The sequence below is a fragment of the Electrona antarctica genome (genome assembly GCF_951216825.1).
Source record: "Electrona antarctica genome assembly, chromosome: 4".
Lineage (NCBI taxonomy): Eukaryota > Metazoa > Chordata > Actinopteri > Myctophiformes > Myctophidae > Electrona > Electrona antarctica.
This window is the reverse complement of record NC_136809.1, coordinates 1696525-1719428: the sequence shown is the minus strand read 5'-3', so window position 1 is coordinate 1719428 and position 22904 is coordinate 1696525. Positions and strand designations below refer to the sequence as shown.

The window sequence follows — 22904 nt, the reverse complement described above, 5'->3', positions numbered from 1 at the left end:
TACATATGTGATGCATTTATCATCATTATGAAATGAATACTATCTATTTACAACCGCAACTCTGGAGAAAAAAAAAAGCCAACTTTGGCGGAAAACAATCCGACATGGCAACCCTGCTACATACAGCGCTCCTCTACTCACACCTACAGGCTGGCAGCAGGAACTACAGCTGCGTTATAAAATAACACTTTAACTTGTCTGCTCCTAGCACGGAATAAAAAAAAAAATATATATATATATATATATATATATATATATATATATATATATATATATATATATATATATATTATAAGACATATTATGAAATATTAGAAGACATATGGTTAAAGTTTACAACTATTCATAATATTATCTAATATTAATACATATTACTGTTATTTGCGTTGTTCCGCCCTTTGGACAGATCTAGTTTGTCCTATCTGGACATCCGTTTTTTTTCGTTGTTTAGCATAAGTTATATTTTGCCTCCTTTATTTACACGAGGCTGTCTATTAATAATAATAATAATAATAATAATAATAATAATAATAATAATAATAATAATAATAATAATAATAATAATAATAATAATAATAATAATAATAATAATTATTATTATTATTATCATTCATCATTGTGTTTATTTATTTATTTCATTGAGTATTTAATGCATTTCACTGTGTTTTGTATTTATTTCAATGTGGTATGTCCTATTTAAGGCATTAGAAGTACCTTAGGTCGAGCTGTCAGCTGATAGACGCCGCCTCCAGTTTGATTGTTTAGTGTCATGATGATGATGATGAGCTAACAGTTAGCAACTTAGCATGGGACAACAACACAGTCATATATTGATTTATAATCATCTCTATCTCTATCTGCTCCAGACTCACTGACTCCCTGTTGGACTGTCCCACAACCTCCCAGTAAGGTGACTGACTGGCTGCTTCCCTACACCGGCTAGAAGGACTCCTACACCGGCTAGTGAGAGACATACAGCCGGCTAGAGGGACTCACACACACCCATCTACAGGGACTTACACACCCGAGGAGAGAGACTCATACAGCCGGGGAGAAGGACTTACACACCCGGGGAGAAGGACCTCCTACAGCCGGGGAGAGGGACTCATACAGCCGGGGAGAGGGACTCATACAGCCGGGGAGAAGGACCTCCTACAGCCGGGGAGAGGGACTCATACAGCCGGGGAGAGGGACTCATACAGCCGGGGAGAAGGACCTCCTACAGCCGGGGAGAGGGACTCATACAGCCGGGGAGAGGGACTCATACAGCCGGGGAGAGGGACTCATACAGCCGGGGAGAGGGACTCATACAGCCGGGGAGAAGGACCTCCTACAGCCGGGGAGAGGGACTCATACAGCCGGGGAGAGGGACTCATACAGCCGGGGAGAAGGACCTCCTACAGCCGGGGAGAGGGACTCATACAGCCGGGGAGAAGGACCTCCTACAGCCGGGGAGAAGGACCTCCTACAGCCGGGGAGAAGGACCTCCTACAGCCGGGGAGAGGGACTCATACACCCGGGGAGAAGGACCTCCTACAGCCGGGGAGAAGGACCTCCTACAGCCGGGGAGAGGGACTCACACTGCCGGGGAGAAGGACCTCACACAGCCGGGGAGAGGGACTCATACACCCGGGGAAAAGGACCTCCTACAGCCGGGGAGAGGGACTCATACAGCCGGGGAGAAGGACCTCACACAGCCGGGGAGAGGGACTCACACAGCCGGGGAGAAGGACCTCTTACAGCCGGGGACAGGGACCAACACGCAGCCGGCTACAGAGACTCGTACAGCGGCATGAGGCATGGCATCTGTCCGGGTAGCGGTGAGGGTTCGACCCATGAACAGGCGGTGAGTACTAGTGACAGTAGGCTACTTAATAAGTTTTTTTTTCTTTCTTTTTTTAAACATTGTTTTAAAGCGTATATATAGTGCAAAGAGGTGGTTCTTTCTCAAAGCACTCCCAAAATATGTAAACTTGGCTGTTTGTGAACATGTTTTGTGGCAGGGACCCCCCCATGCCCCCCAGAAGACAAGATTTAAGAAAGAGAAAGAAGTAATCTGCTATTAATTTGTTTGACTATACAACGCTAACACCTTGAATGACACGGGTGCTTTAATGTTTTAAAGTTTAAGGATGTATCAGCTTAAATGTGAAGTGGTCAAGTTTCAATGTTATTGAATCACGCCCAGTTTCACTGTCTCTCCTGGTTGGATGAACGTGAGTTGTGTTCATGTTATTTTGGGGTTATTTTAGATAATTGTCCACCTGTCTGTAGACAGCTGTAGCATGCTTGTACCAACAGGATACAACAACAGCTGGGGGGTCCCTGTGGGGGTCCGCTGCCCATTATGTAAATTAATTTGGAATGTCTTAGAACCACTGGTTCCCCAAACAGTGGGCCGGACTATTTTTTTTATCAGTCCTTTTATTATTTTGGTTTCCTACATTTCTTTTCCAAAATATTTTCAAAAACAAAATAAAAAATAAATACATGCATTCATTTTCCATGAATTAAAAACAAATTCAAATGTTTTTCAGTAATTTTATGAAGAAATAAAATAATATAAAGACCTTCCATTAGTGATCTACAAGCTCACAACGCGGTGCGAAGCGACAGGTTGTGAGCTTGTAGATCTGCTATTTTCACTAGTTTGGGTCTTGGGAAGACCTCAAAATTCTCTTTTGGGTCACAAGCTAAAGGGTTTGGGAACCACTGCTATATAGAAGCATCTTTATGCCTTCTAATGAATGTTAGACTGGTTGAAAACACACGTCTCTGCTTCTGGTGGCTGATATTGTCCTTCTAATGAATGTTAGACTGGTTGAAAACACACGTCTCTGCTTCTGGTGGCTGATATTGTCCTTCTAATGAATGTTAGACTCATTGAAAACACACGTCTCTGCTTCTGGTGGCTGATATTGTCCTTCTAATGAATGTTAGACTGGTTGAAAACACACGTCTCTGTTTCTGGTGACTGATATTGTCCTTCTAATGAACGTTAGACTCATTGAAAACACACGTCTCTGCTTCTGGTGGCTGATATTGTCCTTCTAATGAACGTTAGACTCATTGAAAACACACGTCTCTGCTTCTGGTGGCTGATATTGTCCTTCTAATGAACGTTAGACTCATTGAAAACATAAGTCTCTGCTTCTGGTGACTGATATTGTCCTTCTAATGAATGTTAGACTGGTTGAAAACACACGTCTCTGCTTCTGGTGACTGATATTGTCCTTCTAATGAATGTTAGACTGGTTGAAAACACACGTCTCTGCTTCTGGTGGCTGATATTGTCCTTCTAATGAACGTTAGACTGGTTGAAAACACACGTCTCTGCTTCTGGTGGCTGATATTGTCCTTCTAATGAATGTTAGACTGGTTGAAAACACACGTCTCTGCTTCTGGTGGCTGATATTGTCCTTCTAATGAACGTTAGACTCATTGAAAACACACGTCTCTGCTTCTGGTGGCTGATATTGTCCTTCTAATGAACGTTAGACTCATTGAAAACATAAGTCTCTGCTTCTGGTGACTGATATTGTCCTTCTAATGAATGTTAGACTGGTTGAAAACACACGTCTCTGCTTCTGGTGACTGACATTGTCCTTCTAATGAATGTTAGACTGGTTGAAAACACACGTCTCTGTTTCTGGTGACTGATATTGTCCTTCTAATGAATGTTAGACTGGTTGAAAACACACGTCTCTGCTTCTGGTGACTGATATTGTCCTTCTAATGAATGTTAGACTGGTTGAAAACACACGTCTCTGCTTCTGGTGACTGATATTGTCCTAATGAATGTTAGACTGGTTGAAAACACACGTCTCTGTTTCTGGTGACTGATATTGTCCTTCTAATGAACGTTAGACTGGTTGAAAACACACGTCTCTGCTTCTGGTGACTGATATTGTCCTTCTAATGAATGTTAGACTGGTTGAAAACACACGTCTCTGTTTCTGGTGACTGATATTGTCCTTCTAATGAATGTTAGACTGGTTGAAAACACACGTCTCTGCTTCTGGTGACTGATATTGTCCTTCTAATGAACGTTAGACTGGTTGAAAACACACGTCTGCACACACGGGGGGGGGTTACATTGTGCATCCCTAGCAGTGTGAACTGAAGGTAGAATGGTGTTATTGTCCACTTTTCTCCAGATCAGAGGGTTGTGGTACAAAGGTTAGTGTCAGAGGTGATGACTGATAACATCTGGACACCCGATCCTTCATGTTGTGTTTGAACATGTGTTTGAACCCCCCCCCCCCCCCCCCCCACACACACACACACACACAGAGGGGTCCTTCAGGGGGTTTCCAGCAGGGACAAATTAGCCAGTGGGGCCGTGGCCCAGGGACCCTTGGCTCTCAGGGACCCTTCGGAGACATTGGACCGCGCGGTACTAGGTTTGATGCCCTGAAAAGGGCTCCTGGGGCCCTTCATTGGCCATTGATTTTGTTAAATGTAGGTCAAAAGGATGATAAAAACACGGAAAAACACGAAAATGTCGCACGCACCCTATGGGGGCCCTGCAAAAATGTCCGGCCCAGGGGCCCTCTGGGGGGTTAATCCGTCCCTTGTTTCCAGCCCTTCACATCACTGGTTTTCAACTCTTTCCATATCCATTATTTATTCAGCATTTGAGCCACAGAGGAGACGTGACCAAAGATCTGCTCTTGTCTGTCGCTTAATTCTATGAGATATATTTATTATTTATCTTTCTCTCCTTCAGGGAGAAGGACTGTAAGGGTCCATTTGGTTCCATGTGTTACACTCTCAGAGTCACAGACCCGTAAGGGTCCATTTGGTTCCATGTGTTACACTCTCAGAGTCACAGACCCGTAAGGGTCCATTTGGTTCCATGTGTTACACTCTCAGAGTCACAGACCCGTAAGGGTCCATTTGGTTCCATGTGTTACGCTCTCAGAGTCACAGACCCGTAAGGGTCCATTTGGTTCCATGTGTTACGCTCTCAGAGTCACAGACCCGTAAGGGTTCATTTGGTTCCATGTGTTACGCTCTCAGAGTCACAGACCCGTAAGGGTCCATTTGGTTCCATGTGTTACACTCTCAGAGTCACAGACCCGTAAGGGTCCATTTGGTTCCATGTGTTACACTCTCAGTTACAGACCTGTAAGGGTCCATTTGGTTCCATGTGTTACACTCTCAGAGTTACAGACCCGTAAGGGTCCATTTGGTTCCATGTGTTATGCTCTCAGAGTCACAGACCCATAAGGGTCCATTTGGTTCCATGTGTTACACTCAGATTCACAGACCCGTAAGGGTCCATTTGGTTCCATGTGTTATGCTCTCAGAGTCACAGACCCATAAGGGTCCATTTGGTTCCATGTGTTACACTCTCAGAGTCACAGACCCATAAGGGTCCATTTGGTTCCATGTGTTACGCTCTCAGAGTCACAGACCCGTAAGGGTCCATTTGGTTCCATGTGTTACAGTCTCAGAGTATGAACTAGAAAGGTCGCAATTTTAAAAAATTGCAAAGTGTGGTTGCCGCAGTGGCTTACATATGCCCCTCCCACTGATATTGCCAGCCAATTACAATGTCGCTTCACCCCTGCGATCATGCGCAAGTAATTCGGAGGGTATTTATCCCCAAAAAATCATGTTTTTGCGAGAAATGGTTAAAGTTTTCGCATTTGCGGCGCCCCCTATAGATGAAAATGGAATCAAGAGTTATAAGCCAAAATGTAAAGTGGGCTGTTATAGCGCCACCATGAGGCCGACCGATAACATTATAAGTTGATTAATTTTAGTAATTATTATGAACCTACCCTCCAAGTTTTGTAACTATAGTGCTTACAGTCTCTGAGGAAAAAATACTTGAATGTGACAAAATGCGAAAAATCGCATTTTCCCATTCATGTCAATGGGGAAATTCTATTCACTAATAAATTCATATCAATTAAACTATACAACATTTCTCTTAAAAAAATACAAGCACATCCTTCCCGATGAAGCCGGTCAATTTGACATATGGCTCAAGTACGTACAGTCAAAACTGTGGGAGGAGTAGCGAATAAAAAAAAAGACTAATCCAATGGAATAATAAAGTGTTACAATTGCAATAGTCTGGTTGCCCTGTTAGGGCAACCACACTAATGAATGAATGACCCATAAGCGTCATTCATTCATATTTATTTTCTCTCCTGCAGGGAGAAGGACCTGAATGCCAAGAACATCATCAACATGGAAGGAACTAAGACTAGCATCACCAACCTGAAGGTACCTGTCTGTCTGTCTGTATGTCTGTCTGTCTGTCTGTCTGTTGGTTACACATCCAGATGTTGAAGCTGTGCTGCGTTGCTATTGGTTACACATCCAGATGTTGAAGCTGTGATGCGTTGCTATTGGTTACACATCCAGATGTTGAAGCTGTGATGCGTTGCTATTGGTTCCAGATCCCAGAGGACATGGGTGGGGGCGACTCCATGAGGGAGAGAACCAAGACGTTCACGTACGACTTCTCTTACGACTCTACGGAGCCGAAAAACACCTGCTTCATCTCCCAGGAGAAGGTACTGTCTGTCTGTCTGTCTGTCTGTCTGTCTGTCTGTTCAATGTCCTGGACCGGATTTTAGATCGTTGTTTTAGTAACAGTACAACATTAACATTACAGAGACTTTAGTTGTCACTGTGCAATACTTTAAAACAGTTGGAAACTGTTTTAAAAACTGTTTTGGAAAACAATGTATTCCAAACTCCAGCTTGTCCCTCTCCATCCAGGCTGCATGAATAGCGTTTTCTGCCCCCTCAGTGACGCCACCCTCCTAGTCCACACCACGCTGGGGCAGTTCACACACACACTGGGGCAGTTCACACACACACACACACTGGGGCAGTTCACACACACACACTGGGGCAGTTCACACACACGCTGGGGCAGTTCACACACACACTGGGGCAGTTCACACACACACTGGGGCAGTTCACACACACACACACACACACTGGGGCAGTTCACACACACACTGGGGCAGTTCACACACACACTGGGGCAGTTCACACACACACACTGGGTTGTGTGCTGTAGTCCCAAACCTTTCTCTGTCTCCCCCTACACACTCTCTCTGTGCATTGTTCTCTCTCCCATGTCTGTATTTACTGTGCTACAAATGATCTGCAGAAGGGACACGGTGGTGCCCCCTAGGGGGCACGGGGGCAGATACGAGCGTAGATACCCTCACATGTTCTCCCCGTGTCCCCTAGGGTAGGTACCCTCAGATGTTCTCCCCGTGTCCCCTAGGGTAGGTACCCTCACATGTTCTCCCCGTGTCCCCTTGGGTAGGTACCCTCACATGTTCTCCCCGGGTCCCCTAGGGTAGGTACCCTCAGATGTTCTCCCCGTGTCCCCTAGGGTAGGTACCCTCACATGTTCTCCCCGTGTCCCCTAGGGTAGGTACCCTCACATGTTCTCCCCGGGTCCCCTAGGGTAGGTACCCTCACATGTTCTCCCCGGGTCCCCTAGGGTAGGTACCCTCACATGTTCTCCCCGGGTCCCCTAGGGTAGGTACCCTCACATGTTCTCCCCGGGTCCCCTAGGGTAGGTACCCTCATATGTTCTCCCCGTGTCCCCTAGGGTAGGTACCCTCACATGTTCTCCCCGTGTCCCCTAGGGTAGGTACCCTCACATGTTCTCCCCGGGTCCCCTAGGGTAGGTACCCTCACATGTTCTCCCCGGGTCCCCTAGGGTAGGTACCCTCACATGTTCTCCCCGTGTCCCCTAGGGTAGGTACCCTCACATGTTCTCCCCGTGTCCCCTAGGGTAGGTACCCTCACATGTTCTCCCTGTGTCCCCTAGGGTAGGTACCCTCACATGTTCTCCCCGTGACCCCTAGGGTAGGTACCCTCACATGTTCTCCCCGTGTCCCCTAGGGTAGGTACCCTCACATGTTCTCCCCGTGTCCCCTAGGGTAGCTACCCTCACAAAAAACATGCAGTAATCCTGGTCTCTGAACTGCCACCCCCTGGCCAGCCGGGGCGCCTGATGGAGGGGAAAGGAACTGGTTGGAATAACGTGTTCCTTCCACGCGCTACGTCCAACCAGGGAAACTCCCCCCTGTCAGGTGAAAAGAAGAAGCTTGGACTCCTCATGCATTGAAGGAAGCATGAGGTCAGTTCGGGGCTCTCCCCAGGTTGGCAGAGGGACAGTAGACTATTGGCACCGGGTGAAAAACAATGGTTACAAAATCATTGGATAAACTTGTAGACATTAAAAAAAATCACCCCTGTGTGAAGTGAGGGGCGCTCTTATCATCATCACATTCCGGCCAATCACAATTTCCGTCCTCACTTTTTATCCTCAGCCAATCAAATCATCGCTATGATTCACATAACACACAAAGCTGGGTAAAAATAATACATCTGTTGTGTCCTTCCAGGTGCTTGTAGATCTAATAATGTGTCCTTCCAGGTGCTTGTAGATCTAATAATGTGTCCTTCCAGGTGCTTGTAGATCTAATAATGTGTCCTTCCAGGTGCTTGTAGATCTAATAATGTGTCCTTCCAGGTGCTTGTAGATCTAATAATGTGTCCTTCCAGGTGTTTGTAGATCTAATAATGTGTCATTCCAGGTGTTTGTAGATCTAATAATGTGTCCTTCCTGGTGTTTGTAGATCTAATAATGTGTCCTTCCAGGTGTTTGTAGATCTAATAATGTGTCATTCCAGGTGTTTGTAGATCTAATAATGTGTCCTTCCTGGTGTTTGTAGATCTAATAATGTGTTCTTCCAGGTGTTTGTAGATCTAATAATGTGTCCTTACAGGTGTTTGTAGATCTAATAATGTGTCCTTCCAGGTGTTTGTAGATCTAATAATGTGTCCTTCCAGGTGTTTGTAGATCTAGGATCTGACGTGCTGCGCTCAGCGTTCGAGGGCTACAACGCCTGTATCTTCGCCTACGGACAGACGGGCTCTGGGAAGAGCTACACCATGATGGGGAACCCCGTAAGACCATCCATACACTTAACGATCTGATAAACCCTCTGTTTAAATCTGTAAGACCATCCATACACTTAACGATCTGATAAACCCTCTGTTTAAATCTGTAAGACCATCCATACGCTTAACGATCTGATAAACCCTCTTATCTGCTTATACATCTGGTAAACTGGAAGACCACCATGATATATAATAATATATATAATATTCTGGGCTATGGGATGTTGTTAATAGTCTGGGCTATGGGGTGTTGTTGCCAGGGTTAATATTCTGGGTGATGGGAGGTTGTTAATATTCTGGGCTATGGGGTGTTGTTGCCAGGGTTAATATCCTGGGCTATGGGGTGTTGTTGCCAGGGTTAATAGTCTGGGCTATGGGAGGTTGTTAATATTCTGGGCTATGGGGTGTTGTTGCCAGGGTTAATATTCTGGGCTATGGGGTGTTGTTGCCAGGGTTAATATTCTGGGCTATGGGGTGTTGTTGCCAGGGTTAATATTCTGGGCTATGGGGTGTTGTTGCCAGGGCGACGCGGGGCTGATTCCACGGATCTGTGAAGGTCTGTTCAGTCGCATCGCCGGAACGACCAGGTGGGACGAGGCCTCGTTCAGGACGGAGGTCAGGTGAGTTCACAGCCTGTCTGTCTGTCTGTCAATGCTCTGTATAATATGGGTTTCTGGGCAGAACATAGTGTTATTCAGAGCGCCCTCTACAGATCAGTTCAAGCATTGCTGTCTTTCAGCTACCTGGAGATCTACAACGAACGCGTCCGAGACCTTCTGAGGAGGAAGTCCTCCCAGACCTACAACCTCCGAGTCAGGGAGCACCCTAAAGATGGTCCCTATGTGGAAGGTAGCACCCTAACCCCTAGACCCCTAATCCCTAGCACCCTAACCCCTAGCACCCTAACCCCTAGCACCCTAACCCCTAGCACCCTAAAGATGGTCCCTATGTGGAAGGTAGCACCCTAACCCCTAGACCCCTAATCCCTAGCACCCTAACCCCTAGCACCCTAACACCCAGACCCCTAACCCCTAGCACCCTAACCCCTAGCACCCTAAAGATGGTCCCTATGTGGAAGGTAACACCTAGCACCCTAACCCCTAGCACCCTAAAGATGGTCCCTATGTGGAAGGTAACCCCTAGCACCCTAAAGATGGTCCCTATGTGGAAGGTAACACCTAGCACCCTAACCCCTAGCACAATTTACAATTTACAATTTAGGCATTTTGCAGACGCTCTTAATCCAGAGCGACTTACATTAAGCAAGAACAAAAAGCATGGGAATACATCACATATATAAACAGCATTTATCAAGAAACATGCGTAAGCTAAGAACGTAACTAGAACATATCTATATATAATGACACTATACATATAAGCTATACATATATATATTATACTATGCTGTACTGTTATTGTGCTGTCTACATGACATGCTATAAGTCTGTTTCAAATGCTATCTAAGTCTAAAAAGTGCTGTCTAAGGGGGTAGGGTAAGTGCTATGGGCCATGATGGAGTCTGAAAAGGTGGGTTTTCAAACTACGGCGGAAGATCGGGAGTGATGCTGCAGTTCTGATTGCAACGGGAAGTGCGTTCCACAGTTTTGGGGCCAGAAGGGAGAAGAGTTTGGGACGTGTGGAGCGTTGTCCCGGCGTTTTTAGTGAGGGTACTTCCAGCTTCCCTGCGTTGGCTGATCTGAGTGCGCGGGAGGGTTTGTAGGGTTCAATCATGCTTGCAAGATATGGGGGAGCCATACCTTTGGTTGCTTTAAATGCCAGCATCAGAGTTTTGTATTCTGTGCGGGCAGCGACCGGGAGCCAGTGCAGGGAGCGGAGCAGGGGGGAGACATGTGAGAATTTTGGCTGGTTGAAGACCATGCGAGCTGCGGCATTTTGGATCAGTTGGAGAGGCTTAAGTGCACATGCCGGTAGGCCAGTGAGGAGGGAGTTACAATAGTCAAGTTTTGACAAGACTTGTCTGGATTAGGAGCTGGGCTGATTCCTGGGTGAGGAACGGTCTAATTCGTCGTATGTTATAGAGTGTGAACCTACAGGATCGAGTGACAGCTGTGATGTGAGTTTTGAACGAGAGCTGACTGTCCAGGACTACACCAAGGTTCCTGGCTGTTGGGACAGACGTTACCAGGGCGTTGTCTACGGAAATAGTTAGCTCCTGCATAGGGCAGGACTTAGCTGGGAAGAAGAGAAGCTCAGTCTTGTCTGGGTTCAGCTTGAGGTGGTTGGAGGACATCCACTGTGAGATGTCAGCCAGGCATGCAGTGATGCGCTCTTCCACCTGGGTGGCAGAGGGGGGGAAGGATAGAAACAGTTGTGTGTCATCGGCATAGCAGTGATAGGATATATTGTGAGCAGAGATGATAGTGCCAAGGGATTTAGTGTACAGTGAGACAAGGAGGGGACCAAGTACAGATCCCTGTGGGACCCCAGTTTGGAGGGTTCGGGGGGATGATAGCAGACCTTTCCAGGAGACCTGGTAGGTCCGGTCGGTGAGATATGAAGTGAACCACTTTAGTGCTGTCCCGCCGATGCCTAGATCCGCTAGGGTGTCTAGGAGCAGCTGGTGGTTCACTGTGTCAAATGCTGCTGATAGGTCTATCAGGAATCAGGACTGCAGAGTGGGAAGCAGCCTGGGCAGCATGTAGTGCTTCTGTGACTGCCAGCAGGGCAGTTTCCGTGGAGTGGGCCTTTTTGAATCCGGACTGGTTGGGATCCAGCCGGTTGTTCTGTGAGAGCACCCTAACCCCTAGCACCCTAACCCCTAGCACCCTAACCCCTAGCACCCTAACCCCTAGCACCCTAAAGATGGTCCCTATGTGGAAGGTAACACCTAGCACCCTAACCCCTAACACCTAGCACCCTAACCCCTAGCACCCTAACCCCTAGCACCCTAAAGATGGTCCCTATGTGGAACCTCTGTGGAACCTCTGGAGCTTGTTCAGAAAGCTGCGGCTCGTCTGGTGTTCAACCGCCCCAAGTTCTCCCACACAACCATCCTTCTCCGTTCTCTACACTGGCTCCCCGTAGCGGCCCGCATCCAGTTCAAAACCCTGGTGTTAGCCTATAGGGCAGTGAAAGGAACAGCTCCTTCCTACCTCCGGGCTATGGTCGATGCCTACACCCCTGCCCGACCACTTCGGTCTGCCACCTCGGGGCGACTGATTGCCTCGTCACTCAAGGGTCCTTCTGGCCGATCCACACGGTCACGACTCTTTTCTGTTCTGGTCCCACAGTGGTGGAATGAACTCCCCACTGATGTTAGGACAGCAGAGTCACTGCCCATATTTCGCCGCAGGTTGAAAACCCACCTCTTCAGGAAACACTACCCTTCCTCTCTGCCTGACCTACTTGTTGTTAACTAGTTGTACGAACGCTTGTTTTCTATTGTTGTATTGTTTATTGGATCTTGTTTAGTCGATACACTTAATTGTTTTAGCTCATGCTCATTTGATTTAGCTATTTTGTCTCATCTGTTTAAGGAAATAGGTAGCTGATATATTGCACTTTTACCTTAGCGCTAGGTATACTCTTGGTTGCTTGTTTTTGCAGAAAATGCACTAAAGACTTCTGGTGATTAGTAGTTTTTGTTCCCTACCTATGTTGAATACACTTATTGTAAGTCGCTTTGGATAAAAGCGTCTGCTAAATGACTGTAATGTAATGTAATGTAATGGAAGGTAACCCCTAGCACCCTAACACCTAGCACCCTAACCCCTAGCACCCTAAAGATGGTCCCTATGTGGAAGGTAACACATAGCACCCTAACCCCTAACCCCTAGCACCCTAAAGATGGTCCCTATGTGGAAGGTAACACCTAGCACCCTAACCCCTAGCACCCTAACAAGATGGTCCCTATGTGGAAGGTAACACCTAGCACCCTAACCCCTAACACCTAGCACCCTAACACCTAGCACCCTAACACCTAGCACCCTAAAGATGGTCCCTGGATAAACACCAGTTTGACTGTTGTCCTGCGACGTCCCCTTATCATTCACTAAACTCACCCCACACACACAGCTACTGCTGTTGTCCTGCAACGTCCCCTTATCATTCACTAAACTCACCCCACACACACAGCTACTGCTGCAATCTCACTGCTCTCTCTCTCTTTCTCTCTCTCTCTCTCTCTCTCTCTCTCTCTCTCTCCATGTGTTTCTAATGTCTCTCTCCCCCTCCAGACCTGTCTAAGCACCTGGTCCAGAACTACAGAGATGTGGAGGACCTGATGGAAGGAGGGAACATCAACAGAACCACCGCCAGCACCGGGATGAACGACGTCAGCAGCAGATCCCACGCTATCTTCACCGTCAACTTCACACAGGTAGGAAAGGGTTAACTAGCTTCACACAGGTAGGAAAGGGTTAACTAGCTTCACACAGGTAGGACCGGGTTAACTAGCTTCACACAGGTAGGACCGGGTTAACTAGCTTCACACGGGTAGGAAAGGGTTAACTAGCTTCACACGGGTAGGAAAGAGTTAACTAGCTTCACACAGGTAGGAAAGGGTTAACTAGCTTCACACGGGTAGGAAAGAGTTAACTAGCTTCACACAGGTAGGAACGGGTTAACTGGCTTCACACAGGTAGGAAAGGGTTAACTAGCTTCACACAGGTAGGAAAGAGTTAACTAGATTCACACAGGTAGGAACGGGTTAACTAGCTTCACACAGGTAGGAAAGAGTTAACTAGCTTCACACATGTAGGAAAGAGTTAACTAGCTTCACACAGGTAGGAAAGAGTTAACTAGCTTCACACAGGTAGGAAAGAGTTAACTAGCTTCACCCAGGTAGGAAAGGGTTAACTAGCTTCACACAGGTAGGAAAGAGTTAACTAGCTTCACACAGGTAGGAAAGGGTTAACTAGCTTCACACAGGTAGGAAAGAGTTAACTAGCTTCACACAGGTAGGAAAGGGTTAACTAGCTTCACACAGGTAGGAAAGAGTTAACTAGCTTCACACATGTAGGAAAGAGTTAACTAGCTTCACACAGGTAGGAAAGAGTTAACTAGCTTCACACAGGTAGGAAAGGGTTAACTAGCTTCACACATGTAGGAAAGAGTTAACTAGCTTCACACAGGTAGGAAAGAGTTAACTAGCTTCACACAGGTAGGAAAGAGTTAACTAGCTTCACACAGGTAGGAAAGGGTTAACTAGCTTCACACAGGTAGGAAAGAGTTAACTAGCTTCACACAGGTAGGACAGGGTTAACTAGCTTCACACAGGTAGGAAAGAGTTAACTAGCTTCACACAGGTAGGAAAGGGTTAACTAGCTTCACACAGGTAGGAAAGAGTTAACTAGCTTCACACAGGTAGGAAAGGGTTAACTAGCTTCACACAGGTAGGAAAGGGTTAACTAGCTTCACACAGGTAGGAAAGGGTTAACTAGCTTCACACAGGTAGGAAAGGGTTAACTAGCTTCACACAGGTAGGAAAGCGTTAACTAGCTTCACACAGGTAGGAAAGAGTTAACTAGCTTCACACAGGTAGGAAAGAGTTAACTAGCTTCACACAGGTAGGAAAGAGTTAACTAGCTTCACACAGGTAGGAAAGAGTTAACTAGCTTCACACAGGTAGGAAAGGGTTAACTAGCTTCACACAGGTAGGAAAGAGTTAACTAGCTTCACACAGGTAGGAAAGGGTTAACTAGCTTCACACAGGTAGGAAAGAGTTAACTAGCTTCACACAGGTAGGAAAGAGTTAACTAGCTTCACACAGGTAGGAAAGGGTTAACTAGCTTCACACAGGTAGGAAAGGGTTAACTAGCTTCACACAGGTAGGAAAGGGTTAACTAGCTTCACACAGGTAGGAAAGGGTTAACTAGCTTCACACAGGTAGGAAAGCGTTAACTAGCTTCACACAGGTAGGAAAGAGTTAACTAGCTTCACACAGGTAGGAAAGGGTTAACTAGCTTCACACAGGTAGGAAAGAGTTAACTAGCTTCACACAGGTAGGAAAGGGTTAACTAGCTTCACACAGGTAGGAAAGAGTTAACTAGCTTCACACAGGTAGGAAAGGGTTAACTAGCTTCACACAGGTAGGAAAGAGTTAACTAGCTTCACACAGGTAGGAAAGAGTTAACTAGCTTCACACAGGTAGGAAAGAGTTAACTAGCTTCACACAGGTAGGAAAGGGTTAACTAGCTTCACACAGGTAGGAAAGAGTTAACTAGCTTCACACAGGTAGGAAAGGGTTAACTAGCTTCACACAGGTAGGAAAGAGTTAACTAGCTTCACACAGGTAGGAAAGAGTTAACTAGCTTCACACAGGTAGGAAAGGGTTAACTAGCTTCACACAGGTAGGAAAGGGTTAACTAGCTTCACACAGGTAGGAAAGGGTTAACTAGCTTCACACAGGTAGGAAAGCGTTAACTAGCTTCACACAGGTAGGAAAGCGTTAACTAGCTTCACACAGGTAGGAAAGCGTTAACTAGCTTCACACAGGTAGGAAAGAGTTAACTAGCTTCACACAGGTAGGAAAGAGTTAACTAGCTTCACACAGGTAGGAAAGAGTTAACTAGCTTCACACAGGTAGGAAAGAGTTAACTAGCTTCACACAGGTAGGAAAGGGTTAACTAGCTTCACACAGGTAGGAAAGGGTTAACTAGCTTCACACAGGTAGGAAAGGGTTAACTAGCTTCACACAGGTAGGAAAGAGTTAACTAGCTTCACACAGGTAGGAAAGAGTTAACTAGCTTCACACAGGTAGGAAAGGGTTAACTAGCTTCACACAGGTAGGAAAGGGTTAACTAGCTTCACACAGGTAGGAAAGGGTTAACTAGCTTCACACAGGTAGGAAAGGGTTAACTAGCTTCACACAGGTAGGAAAGAGTTAACTAGCTTCACACAGGTAGGAAAGAGTTAACTAGCTTCACACAGGTAGGAAAGGGTTAACTAGCTTCACACAGGTAGGAAAGAGTTAACTAGCTTCACACAGGTAGGAAAGGGTTAACTAGCTTCACACAGGTAAGAAAGAGTTAACTAGCTTCACACAGGTAGGAAAGGGTTAACTAGCTTCACACAGGTAGGAAAGAGTTAACTAGCTTCACACAGGTAGGAAAGAGTTAACTAGCTTCACACAGGTAGGAAAGGGTTAACTAGCTTCACACAGGTAGGAAAGAGTTAACTAGCTTCACACAGGTAGGAAAGGGTTAACTAGCTTCACACAGGTAGGAAAGAGTTAACTAGCTTCACACAGGTAGGAAAGAGTTAACTAGCTTCACACAGGTAGGAAAGGGTTAACTAGCTTCACACAGGTAGGAAAGGGTTAACTAGCTTCACACAGGTAGGAAAGGGTTAACTAGCTTCACACAGGTAGGAAAGAGTTAACTAGCTTCACACGGGTAGGAAAGGGTTAACTAGCTTCACACAGGTAGGAAAGGGTTAACTAGCTTCACACAGGTAGGAAAGGGTTAACTAGCTTCACACAGGTAGGAAAGAGTTAACTAGCTTCACACAGGTAGGAAAGGGTTAACTAGCTTCACCCAGGTAGGAAAGAGTTAACTAGCTTCACACAGGTAGGAAAGAGTTAACTAGCTTCACACAGGTGATGTATATCTATGTCTCTCTCCCACCAGGCTAAGTTTGACTCAGATCTCTCTCTCTCTCTCTCCCCATGTATCTCTATGTCTCTCTCCCAGGCTAAGTTTGACTCTGAGATGCCGTGTGAGACCGTCAGTAAGATCCACCTGGTGGACTTGGCAGGAAGTGAACGTGCCGACACCAGCGGGGCGTCGGGGCTCCGCCTCAAAGAGGGCGGGAACATCAACAAGTCCCTGGTTACCCTCGGCAACGTCATCTCCTCCCTGGGTGGGTGTGGTCTATTTAATCTGGGTGGGTGTGGTCTATTTAATCTGGGTGGGCGTGGTCCAGAACGCATCCATCAAAGCTGTGTTCAGACACAAGTCAGGTGTCAGACACAAGGCAGGTGTCAGACACAAGGCAGGTGTCAGACACAAGGCAGGTGTCAGACACAAGGCAGGTGTCAGACACAAGGCAGGTGTCAGACACAAGGCAGGTGTCAGACACAAGGCAGGTGTCAGACACAAGGCAGGTGTCAGACACAAGGCAGGTGTCAGACACAAGGCAGGTGTCAGACACAAGGCAGGTGTCAGACACAAGGCAGGTGTCAGACACAAGGCAGGTGTCAGACACAAGGCAGGTGTCAGACACAAGGCAAGTGTCTTGAATGCAGCCCAGTAAGGGGCATTATGTCGACCCCGCCCGCTCACCTCCGCCCCACCCCCTCCTGGTGCTGCGGCCATCTTGGAAACTAAACACAATATAAACAGTGGTAGAGGGGTGGGGCTATAAACAGTGGTAGAGGGGTGGGGCTATAAACAGTGGTAGAGGGGTGAGGCTATAAACAGTGGGAGAGGGGTGAGGCTATAAACAGTGGGAGAGGGGTGGGGCTATAAACAGTGGGAGAGGGATGGGGCTATAAACAGTGGGAGTGGGGTGGGGCTATAAACAGTGGTAGAGGGGTGGGGCTATAAACAGTGGGAGAGGGGTGGGGCTATAAACAGTGGGAGAGGGGTGGGGCTATAAACAGTGGGAGAGGGATGGGGCTATAAACAGTGGGAGTGGGGTGGGGCTATAAACAGTGGTAGAGGGGTGGGGCTATAAACAGTGGGAGAGGGGTGGGGCTATAAACAGTGGGAGAGGGGTGGGGCTATAAACAGTGGGAGAGGGGTGAGGCTATAAACAGTGGGAGAGGGGTGGGGCTATAAACAGTGGGAGAGGGGTGGGGCTATAAACAGTGGGAGAGGGGTGGGGCTATAAACAGTGGGAGAGGGGTGGGGCTATAAACAGTGGGATAAAAAAAAAACAGAGTCCAGGATGTAAACAACGTGTGTGTGTGTGTGTGTGTGTGTGTGTGTGTGTGTGTGTGTGTGTGTGTGTGTGTGTGTGTGTGTGTGTGTGTGTGTGTGTGTGTGTGTGTGTGTGTGTGTGTGTGTGTGTGTGTGTGTGTGTGTGTGTGTGTGTGTGTGTGTGTGTGTGTGTGTGTGTGTGTGTGTGTGTGTGTGTGTGTGTGTGTGTGTGTGTGTGTGTGTGTGTGTGTGTGTGTGTGCGTGCGTGCGTGCGTGCAGCGGACCTGAGTCAGGGCGGTGTGCACGTGTCCAACCAGAGGAAACGCTGTGTGTTCGTTCCCTACAGAGACTCTGTTCTCACCTGGCTGCTGAAGGACAGTCTGGGAGGAAACTCCAAGACCATCATGATCGCTAGTGAGTACACACACGCACGCACGCATTATAGACTATAACGTTAACACGGCCAGGGGGCCCGCCGGAACAGGTGGAGAAATGACAGAGTTATGGTGTTGTATCCGTGCTGGACGCGTAGACATACATAGAGTTATGGTGTTGTATCCATGCTGGACGCGTAGACATACATAGAGTTATGGTGTTGTATCCATGCTGGACGCGTAGACATACATAGAGTTATGGTGTTGTATCCATGCTGGACGCGTAGACATACATAGAGTTATGGTGTTGTATCCATGCTGGACGCGTAGACATACATAGAGTTATGGTGTTGTATCCATGCTGGACGCGTAGACATACATAGAGTTATGGTGTTGTATCCGTGCTGGACGCGTAGACATACATAGAGTTATGGTGTTGTATCCATGCTGGACACGTAGACATACATAGAGTTATGGTGTTGTATCCATGCTGGACGCGTAGACATACATAGAGTTATGGTGTTGTATCCATGCTGGACGCGTAGACATACATAGAGTTATGGTGTTGTATCCATGCTGGACGCGTAGACATACATAGAGTTATGGTGTTGTATCCGTGCTGGACGCCGTGCTGGACGCGTAGACATACATAGAGTTATGGTGTTGTATCCATGCTGGACGCGTAGACATACATAGAGTTATGGTGTTGTATCCATGCTGGACACGTAGACATACATAGAGTTATGGTGTTGTATCCATGCTGGACACGTAGACATACATAGAGTTATGGTGTTGTATCCGTGCTGGACGCGTAGACATACATAGAGTTATGGTGTTGTATCCGTGCTGGACGCGTCGACATACATAGAGTTATGGTGTTGTATCCATGCTGGACGCGTAGACATACATAGAGTTATGGTGTTGTATCCGTGCTGGACGCGTCGACATACATAGAGTTATGGTGTTGTATCCATGCTGGACGCGTAGACATACATAGAGTTATGGTGTTGTATCCATGCTGGACGCGTAGACATACATAGAGTTATGGTGTTGTATCCATGCTGGACGCGTAGACATACATAGAGTTATGGTGTTGTATCCATGCTGGACGCGTAGACATAGAGTTATGGTGTTGTATCCATGCTGGACGCGTAGACATACATAGAGTTCTGGTGTTGTATCCGTGCTGGACGCGTAGACATACATAGAGTTATGGTGTTGTATCCATGCTGGACGCGTAGACATACATAGAGTTATGGTGTTGTATCCATGCTGGACGCGTAGACATACATAGAGTTATGGTGTTGTATCCATGCTGGACGCGTAGACATACATAGAGTTATGGTGTTGTATCCATGCTGGACGCGTAGACATACATAGAGTTATGGTGTTGTATCCATGCTGGACGCGTAGACATACATAGAGTTATGGTGTTGTATCCGTGCTGGACGCGTAGACATACATAGAGTTCTGGTGTTGTATCCGTGCTGGACGCGTAGACATACATAGAGTTCTGGTGTTGTATCCGTGCTGGACGCGTAGACATACATAGAGTTCTGGTGTTGTATCCGTGCTGGACGCGTAGACATAGAGTTCTGGTGTTGTATCCATGCTGGACGCGTAGACATACATAGAGTTCTGGTGTTGTATCCATGCTGGACGCGTAGACATACATAGAGTTATGGTGTTGTATCCATGCTGGACGCGTAGACATACATAGAGTTATGGTGTTGTATCCATGCTGGACGCGTAGACATACATAGAGTTCTGGTGTTGTATCCGTGCTGGACGCGTAGACATACATAGAGTTATGGTGTTGTATCCGTGCTGGACGCGTAGACATACATAGAGTTATGGTGTTGTATCCATGCTGGACGCGTAGACATACATAGAGTTATGGTGTTGTATCCGTGCTGGACGCCGTGCTGGACGCGTAGACATACATAGAGTTATGGTGTTGTATCCGTGCTGGACGCGTAGACATACATAGAGTTATGGTGTTGTATCCATGCTGGACACGTAGACATACATAGAGTTATGGTGTTGTATCCATGCTGGACGCGTAGACATACATAGAGTTATGGTGTTGTATCCATGCTGGACACGTAGACATACATAGAGTTATGGTGTTGTATCCATGCTGGACGCGTAGACATACATAGAGTTATGGTGTTGTATCCATGCTGGACACGTAGACATACAGAGAGTTATGGTGTTGTATCCATGCTGGACGCGTAGACATACATAGAGTTATGGTGTTGTATCCGTGCTGGACGCGTAGACATACATAGAGTTATGGTGTTGTATCCATGCTGGATGCGTAGACATACATAGAGTTCTGGTGTTGTATCCGTGCTGGACACGTAGACATACATAGAGTTATGGTGTTGTATCCATGCTGGACGCGTAGACATACATAGAGTTATGGTGTTGTATCCGTGCTGGACGCGTAGACATACATAGAGTTCTGGTGTTGTATCCGTGCTGGACACGTAGACATACATAGAGTTATGGTGTTGTATCCGTGCTGGACGCGTAGACATACATAGAGTTATGGTGTTGTATCCGTGCTGGACACGTAGACATACATAGAGTTATGGTGTTGTATCCGTGCTGGACGCGTCGACATACATAGAGTTATGGTGTTGTATCCATGCTGGACGCGTAGACATACATAGAGTTATGGTGTTGTATCCATGCTGGACGCGTAGACATACATAGAGTTATGGTGTTGTATCCGTGCTGGACGCGTAGACATACATAGAGTTCTGGTGTTGTATCCGTGCTGGACACGTAGACATACATAGAGTTATGGTGTTGTATCCATGCTGGACGCGTAGACATACATAGAGTTATGGTGTTGTATCCGTGCTGGACGCGTAGACATACATAGAGTTCTGGTGTTGTATCCGTGCTGGACACGTAGACATACATAGAGTTATGGTGTTGTATCCGTGCTGGACGCGTAGACATACATAGAGTTATGGTGTTGTATCCGTGCTGGACGCGTAGACATAGAGTTATGGTGTTGTATCCGTGCTGGACGCGTAGACATACATAGAGTTCTGGTGTTGTATCCATGCTGGACGCGTAGACATACATAGAGTTCTGGTGTTGTATCCATGCTGGACGCGTAGACATACATAGAGTTCTGGTGTTGTATCCATGCTGGACGCGTAGACATACATAGAGTTCTGGTGTTGTATCCATGCTGGACGCGTAGACATACATAGAGTTATGGTGTTGTATCCGTGCTGGACGCGTAGACATACATAGAGTTATGGTGTTGTATCCGTGCTGGACGCGTAGACATACATAGAGTTATGGTGTTGTATCCATGCTGGACGCGTAGACATACATAGAGTTCTGGTGTTGTATCCATGCTGGACGCGTAGACATACATAGAGTTATGGTGTTGTATCCATGCTGGACGCGTAGACATACATAGAGTTATGGTGTTGTATCCATGCTGGACACGTAGACATACATAGAGTTATGGTGTTGTATCCATGCTGGACGCGTAGACATACATAGAGTTATGGTGTTGTATCCATGCTGGACGCTTGACATACATAGAGTTATGGTGTTGTATCCATGCTGGACGCATAGACATACAGAGTTATGGTGTTGTATCCATGCTGGACGCGTAGACATACATAGAGTTATGGTGTTGTATCCGTGCTGGACGCGTAGACATAGAGTTATGGTGTTGTATCCATGCTGGACGCGTAGACATACATAGAGTTATGGTGTTGTATCCATGCTGGACGCGTAGACATACAGAGTTATGGTGTTGTATCCGTGCTGGACGCGTAGACATACAGAGTTATGGTGTTGTATCCGTGCTGGACGCGTAGACATACATAGAGTTATGGTGTTGTATCCATGCTGGACGCGTAGACATACATAGAGTTCTGGTGTTGTATCCATGCTGGACACGTAGACATACATAGAGTTCTGGTGTTGTATCCGTGCTGGACGCGTAGACATACATAGAGTTATGGTGTTGTATCCATGCTGGACGCGTAGACATACAGAGTTATGGTGTTGTATCCATGCTGGACGCGTAGACATACATAGAGTTATGGTGTTGTATCCGTGCTGGACGCGTAGACATACATAGAGTTATGGTGTTGTATCCGTGCTGGACGCGTAGACATAGAGTTATGGTGTTGTATCCATGCTGGACGCGTAGACATACATAGAGTTATGGTGTTGTATCCATGCTGGACGCGTAGACATACAGAGTTATGGTGTTGTATCCGTGCTGGACGCGTAGACATACATAGAGTTATGGTGTTGTATCCATGCTGGACGCGTAGACATACATAGAGTTCTGGTGTTGTATCCATGCTGGACACGTAGACATACATAGAGTTCTGGTGTTGTATCCGTGCTGGACGCGTAGACATACATAGAGTTATGGTGTTGTATCCATGCTGGACGCGTAGACATACAGAGTTATGGTGTTGTATCCATGCTGGACGCGTAGACATACATAGAGTTATGGTGTTGTATCCATGCTGGACGCGTAGACATACAGAGTTATGGTGTTGTATCCATGCTGGACGCGTAGACATACAGAGTTATGGTGTTGTATCCATGCTGGACGCGTAGACATACATAGAGTTATGGTGTTGTATCCGTGCTGGACGCGTAGACATACATAGAGTTATGGTGTTGTATCCGTGCTGGACGCGTAGACATACATAGAGTTATGGTGTTGTATCCATGCTGGACGCGTAGACATACA

General features: G+C 46.7%; 1 protein-coding gene across 6 annotated transcripts in view; it reads left to right on the top strand.

The window, feature by feature from the left end:
* The first annotated feature begins 792 nt into the window (after positions 1-792).
* The window catches only part of kif16ba (kinesin family member 16Ba), a 101800-nt gene continuing 79688 nt past the window's right edge, over positions 793-22904 (top strand). For all 6 annotated transcript variants that reach the window (XM_079500061.1, XM_079500060.1, XM_079500059.1 and 3 more), the window contains exons 1-9: positions 793-1846; positions 6171-6240; positions 6417-6533; positions 8845-8961; positions 9478-9575; positions 9695-9804; positions 13152-13294; positions 16608-16776; positions 18057-18191. In XM_079500061.1, coding sequence (XP_079356187.1) covers positions 1800-1846; positions 6171-6240; positions 6417-6533; positions 8845-8961; positions 9478-9575; positions 9695-9804; positions 13152-13294; positions 16608-16776; positions 18057-18191 — 1006 coding nt within the window. In that variant the 5' untranslated portion in view covers positions 793-1799. The remainder of the gene's footprint in view (positions 1847-6170; positions 6241-6416; positions 6534-8844; positions 8962-9477; positions 9576-9694; positions 9805-13151; positions 13295-16607; positions 16777-18056; positions 18192-22904) is intronic.